General features: G+C 50.5%; 2 protein-coding genes across 2 annotated transcripts; one reads left to right on the forward strand and one right to left on the reverse strand.

Annotated features, from left to right (window-relative positions):
- Positions 1-42: 42 nt before the first annotated feature.
- Positions 43-2752, forward strand: FPRO_00346 (related to transcription factors; the record flags this gene model as incomplete). The annotated part of the gene is made up of 7 exons (XM_031225493.1): positions 43-228; positions 286-1008; positions 1060-1621; positions 1668-1723; positions 1790-2234; positions 2286-2461; positions 2534-2752. 7 exons carry the CDS (start codon positions 43-45, stop codon positions 2750-2752), a joined length of 2367 nt encoding a protein of 788 aa, XP_031076124.1.
- A 489-nt stretch (positions 2753-3241) lies between these two features.
- On the reverse strand, positions 3242-5779 carry FPRO_00345 (putative ZFR1 regulator of fumonisin biosynthesis; the record flags this gene model as incomplete). The annotated part of the gene is made up of 1 exon (XM_031225494.1): positions 3242-5779. The coding sequence occupies one exon, from the start codon at positions 5777-5779 to the stop codon at positions 3242-3244; it is 2538 nt and encodes an 845-aa protein (XP_031076125.1).
- Positions 5780-6514: the final 735 nt, after the last annotated feature.

Raw genomic sequence — 6514 nt, forward strand, 5'->3', positions numbered from 1 at the left:
CGTGGTAAAAGGAGGGATAATCTGGAAGAAATTATATACATGATGGGCTTGTCACTCACACTAGCGCGAGTGTGTGTCGAATCATCGGACCTGGACGGAGCGCTTCTAAGTATGGCCAAAGCCGCGGATTACATCGACCAACTAAAGAATATCAACAATTTGACTACTGAAGACAGGGCTCAGGTGCAAAAGATTGAGGCTGAATACTTGACCATGCGATGTGCTTTGGTGAGTTAAGCAACAGCATCTCTGACGACTTGCTGACCAGTCAAGTCATGGAAACAGGGCCGTCTCGACGTTGCGGAGCACATGTACGCCAAAGCAGATGTCCTCTTGCACGATCTCGATCCAATTTCTGCTGAACATTTGGCTGACACGTTTCACGGAATCGGAGGCGACCTCTTGTCCAAGGGCGATAATGAAATGGCTTTGAAGTGGCTCCGGCGAGCACTTGACCTCATAAATGACCAAGCGCTAGAAAGGCTTTCAACAGAAGGGTTGGAACTTCGAATATCCATCCACCACGAACTCATACAGGCATTTCTCGCCACAGGATCGCAAGATGGACTACAAGAAGCTGAGAATCTAGTGTCGCATGTTGAATCAGAGATCGGGGACAAGCCAGTGGTTTTACATTGGAGACTCGAGATTCTTCAACGATCTCCAAGCGAAGTCTTCAACGCTGATGCATGCGCGAGTATATTGCGCCGTATGATACGGTCGCTTGATCTGTCGGACGCTGGGCTCGGCTTTCTTCTGCATGCGATCAGCGAACTGCGAATGAGAGGTCCCCGTTTGGCGATAGGTCTCATGGATGAGTTATTGCTCAGGAAACTTATGCCTTTTCGCAACATGGACTGGATAGGCAAGGCCGTTGTCCGGCGAGTTTGGATGGGCACGATGGAAGCAGACGCGTCTGTGAGCGTAGCAGATTTAAACCAGACCCTGGATCAGCTCGTTCAAGAAGCTGGTCAGTGTGATGTTGAGGCGTCGACTGCTGCACTTTCTGTCAGTCTAACTACTTCAACACTCTTTCATTCACGTGGCTGACAAGAGAAGCTCATTTGGAAGAAGCTCGATACTAGTTATTCCAAGAAACAGTACAAAGAATCCCAGCTTTGGTGCCAGGCTGCGCTCCACTCTATCTTTGCGAATAGTGGCGAGGCATGCCAGGGCAAGTTCAGCAGAAGGCTGGTGCTGTGCGCTACTTCTTGTAGTGATACAGAGACTGCATTTTCTGCATTTCACTCAATGCCTAAAAGTACCCAGGATGAGCCACTCACCAGATACCTCATGTTCAGGGTTTCTCTTCTGAACTGGGACCATGACTTGGGTCGTCAATGTGTCGAATTCCTGGGCAAATTTGCCGAGAAAGCTCAGTGTCGAGATATACTATACGCATGTATAAGAGATGCACAGCACGTCGGCGATAAGCTGATGACCTTGGAAGCTTTAAAGGCGGTTGCTGGAACCTTTGATGATGAAGGCTCTTTGACTATCAATCTGCCATCGATTCTGAGGTGTACCATCAGGCTTATACACTCGCTTGAGTCGCAAGGGGGTAGCGAAGGAGACGCAAGTCCTGAACTTGCAGGAGAAACTTGCCGGATTTTCGAAAGGGGTAAGCTCTCTCTCTCAAAAGGTTGATTGTGTTCTAACGCGCACAGCTTGTGAGCACGCCAAATTGGATCCAAGGGATGAGCAAGGTTGCAAAGTCTTCACAGTATCGGAGCTGCACTGGTTTCGAAAGAACGCATACAACATCGGTGTGACAAAGTGTCATGTCTAGGGGCTGTGGCATCTGATCCGCATTTTCCGTGCGTGTCTCGCATTTGTGGATTGTTACCCATCCGATCTTCCTTCGGAGGATGATACTGATCTACGACTTATGTCCGTCCGTTGCCACTTTGTCGTCGCCGCGGCACTTGTCTCCCAGGCTCGTACCGAGGACAAGGTTGATGAACAGTTGCAGCAGTACCTTGAAACAAGACGGCACATTTCAGAATTCGACACCCTTTTTGACGCTCATTTCCGAAACGATCCCAAGTCTCAGATATATCCCGACCTCCTAGCCAAGCTATCAACGCTTTTTGTCTTTGACTTCGAGAGTGCCGTGTGCTTAAGGAGTTGGGACGATCTTAGTCAGATTATCAGGAAGGCCCAAATTTGCAAAAGTGAGATTATGTATAAGGCAATGGGAGACTGCTTGTTAAGGAGTGAAGCTTCAGGAAATGGTATGTGGCAATTGGTCTCTAACAGCGCACACGGAAAACTAATTCCAATAGTCGTGTATGGAACCATGCGGCTTATAATCAATGAGATATTCTCACTGGAGCAATTTGACAACCAGCAACTCGCAAAGTACATGCGTTGCATGTTCCAAGCTATTCTACCCCTGGATGACAACCTTGCTTTCCAGGTTGTGGAACAAGCAGTCCAGATAGCACGCGAAGGAAGCCAAGTAAGTGGTTCTTCCCATCACTATAGATTCTTGACGGGGTTCATTATTAGGGAGGGCTAACATTTATCACAGGTGCAGAGGCCTTTTCCTGCAGAGGACTTGGACTGGATCATCGCAACAACATTTAATCATGCGATTGATATCTTGGCGAGAGGTGATGAGAATCTATGTCAGCAATGGGCTATGAAGGCCCTTGACCTGACCGAGTACATGGATGATAATGGCGATATGCGAGACATGCTGCGGGAGAGAGTTGTCAAGCTGGGCTTGAGCAAAGGGACACCCAGCTGAGCTCCGACATATTCTTCACTCACACCGATGTTGACGTACTTTTCACTTCAAATTGGTAACGGAATATAAATGAAACGGTCTTGATGGGATATTCAAGCTGAAACTTGTCTCCTTGTGCTACCACACAAACGGTAAATTCGTGTATCCATTATGACCGTTGCAGAAAGTATACAGCTCTATGGGTCATGTCCCAACAACGCCGGGTGCGCCTCTGTGCTATGCAAAAATCCTATACTCATCTCATGCAGCGCGTGGTATCTTCGTACAGATTCTCCCCAAGCGGTACTATGCTATAGTACCTGGAGGCAGCTATACGCAACAAAATATCAGGACGCCATGTCAAAACAGAATGCACCAAAACCAGGCTGTTTATATACGCCTTGTTCCTTCAACTTTTGCAGGTGAGCCAGCTTCCAGCACTAGACAAAGGAAGACAAGGCTCATAAAATAAACATTAAGAATCGCTTTCATAATTCCCAACCGAACTCTTTATATAATATTGGCGATGCTCAACCGCTCTTTGCTGGTAGTTGGGGCGGTTGCGCTTCCACTCGGTGTCCTGCTGCCCCCTGCCACAGGGCTCACCGCTGTACTTCCCTCGCCCAACTTGGGTATCTCGGACCCGAAACGCGATACATCGCCTAGCCTTGGGAGTTCCACCGCTGGGCCAGGCGTCTCGCTCTTGATGGGCGGAGGTAGCGTCCAAGTTGCACTCGAGGGGGTCGAAGTCGTGGCTGGCACACCATCCAGTCCACGAATGGCCGTCTCGAGCCTTGCCCATCCACCCCAATCTTTGTTGTCGACTTCGTCCAGTCCCGTTCGAGCCTCAGGGCTGAACAACTCGTTTCTGGTGGCCGATGTAGGATGCTGAAACGGCGACGGGGACTGGTGCAGATGGACCTCTCGCTCTAGGCCTGCCCAAAGCCACGAGGCATCAGTTGATGCTTGAAGATCAGCGGAAACGTACACAATCAAATCCTCGTCGCGTGACAGCATCTGTAGAAGAGCTGCTTGGTCTATCGATGGCCTTGAAGAACCAAAGTGCGGCGGAGCACTCCTTGTTAGGTAGTTTGTACACTCAGCTCTCTTGGCTGCCAAGGCGGATACAAAGAACGACAGGTAACGACCGCAGGCGATTGTGATATCTCTTTGTCGATCGATAGAAGCCAGTGCTCTCACAGCCGTCACTGCAGGGTCTATGTAACCTGTAAGGAGAAGAAATAGGGCACAGCGGAATATGTGCGTTGTCAACAAGGTAGTTGCACTGTCGGCCAAGAGGCTTCCGTTTAATCGATGGAGTAGAGATACGGTCTCGAGAGCAATGTGAGTACAGCTTTCGAGAGAAGCCATCCGAGCCTCGAGGGGGTACACAGGATCGAGATGATGCCGATGTAGGAGAAGACGAGCGTGGAATAGGTATGCCAACGGAGCAAGAAAGCCAGGTGCAAGGGGCACGCTGCTCGAAGGATCGCATGCTGGCGGAAAGGTGTTCAGACATTTCTTTAGATGGGTGTCAAGGGTTGAGAGATGAACTGATGACATCGACTGGGGTGTCAGCGCTGTAAGAAGCGACGAATACGACCGTACAACATGGATAACGGCGAGTAGAGAGTGAGTCAAAGGTTCCGCCCCCGTAGGTACTAACATGCCTCCTTCGTGGATGAACTGATCGTCAACCCCGGCTGGCAATGACACGTCACAGTCGTCGTCGTCGATCAGAACAGGTCGGCTCAGCTCAGTAGCCAAGGTCCTATCCAGTATGTATATCATCCACCAGGTCCTGCGTCGCATCTCTCCTTCAATCACTGGCCATGGTCCTGATTCAACGTGCATGCCGAGATCTTGAGAAACACGGACAGCCCTACCCAACCATCCCCAAGCCGCCGACTTCAGGTTCATCTCGTTCAGACAGAGAGTTACTAATGTTAGTGCCCGGGCATGTTCCAGAGTAAAGTCGTTAGACCATGGGTCAATCATCTTGTTGACCATCTCAAGAAATTCGGCAGGTTCGTAAAAGGAGTTTGGCTGGGAGCCTGATGTTGGGCTAAAGAGACTGCCAGTTGCCAGGACTGCGAAGAACATAGAAAGCCAGGCTGGGGACATTCTGTTGTATGCATTGCTGTTGTAGAGGTCGTTGATAGTAGATCGGAACGATGGCATGTGTATGATCGGAAACATGGAGTGGGACGAGTTGCAATAGGCGTGCAGCAGTTGGTCTACCACGTGCCTAGCAGGTAGCTCTGGTCTCGGGGGGTCGAAGAATATAGGGGCTCGTTCACGATACTGGGCCGGGAGTTTCCAGATACCTCTGGAGAAATCGCGTACATTGGCTCTCGCTCTCGCTAGCTCTGGAACTGGTGCCGGTCTCTTTCGTCGCTTCGGTTCGGATCCAATGGCTGGTAAGCTAAAGCTATTCTCGTCACCTCCTTCAGCATCGAGGTCCATGGGCCCTTCTCGATCCTGAAGCATACGGCGCAATCCACTGTTCTCCCTTTTCACTCGTTCCATTTGCTTCTCCAAGTCCTGCACCTGTTTGATAGACGACATGCGCCGGTTCGTCTCCTTGGTGAATTGACATTTGACATTTCGACTCGAACACTCCGAGCAACTTGTCGTCTCGGTTGCGTCACATTTCACCTTTCTTTCTCGACAAGCATCGCAACTGGGGTCCTTCCTTCGCTGTCGGTATGCTCTCTTCTGTCCCTGACCACCTGGTCCTGTCAAGTGGGCGGATGATGGTCCCGGAGTGCTGGCTACAGATTCATTCGAAGCGAGTGAATCGTGTCCAAGAGAAGATGACGTGGTCATTGGGCCGTACGGTTGAAAGCCCTGAGTGACTGGAGGTAAAGGGGGGATGCCAATAGGTTGGGGCGTTGCCGGAACATTCAAACGTGGGTTGGTACTCATGGCCCCTGGCGCAAACTGGGACAAAGATTTGGGGGAAGTTGCAGATGAGACAGAAGACGAGTCGTAGGATCTGTTGGAGAGATTGGGCGAGCGAGCATAAACGTTCTGCGGTGTTGACATAGCTGGGTGCCCTCTCGGTGCCCAGCCTCTACTAGGATTTGTCGAGGAAGCCTCAAAAGGTCCCCCAACGGGATGAACGTTAGGGGGGCGTCGGTCAACGAGCATAAAGGTAACTCTGTTGAACGAAAGCTGCAGGTCGTCAAGTACAAAGTGGGCAAACTCCCGTTTCTCGCTTTGCCCGGAAAGAAGAAGCTAGGATATGCCGTTTGTTTGTCAATTAAACCTGCAACGGAGCCTTCAATCTTTGCCGCCAGTGTCCTAGTCCGCAATCAACAGTGTGAATTCGTCTCTGCGAAATGGATATCTTGAGTGTCGCGAAGCTGTGTAACCCGAGACCTTTTTGCTCCGAAGTAGCTATTCGGCTCATCACCTTATTTAACACTAGGAATAGATTGCGGGTTTCCCAAACTACAATGCTTGGACCAGGAATGGCTAAGCAAAGCTCTAGGCCGTTACCGTTGTACCTGATAGCACTCCTCCTAGACTTAGAATGTCTATTTGGGGTCCAAAGTTCCAGTGGTAGGCGAGAGTATCTGCGGCTCGGAGTACTGGCCGGGTTAGAACGAGTGACTTCAAGAAGGGCGTCGGCTGTGTGTTGAAGTCGCAGCCTTAGAGACCCGGGACAATCTTCTGTTCTGGAAGGGCCTGCGAAGAAGAAAAGAAAAGGCGAGGCCACGAGGCCGGAGCTGACGTCGTTAGGTTTGGCTCACGGCGACTAGGCTGAGAGAAAGAGGA

This window comes from Fusarium proliferatum, assembly GCF_900067095.1.
Source record: "Fusarium proliferatum ET1 genome assembly, contig: FPRO_scaffold001, whole genome shotgun sequence".
In the NCBI taxonomy this organism is placed as follows: Eukaryota; Fungi; Ascomycota; class Sordariomycetes; order Hypocreales; family Nectriaceae; genus Fusarium; species Fusarium proliferatum.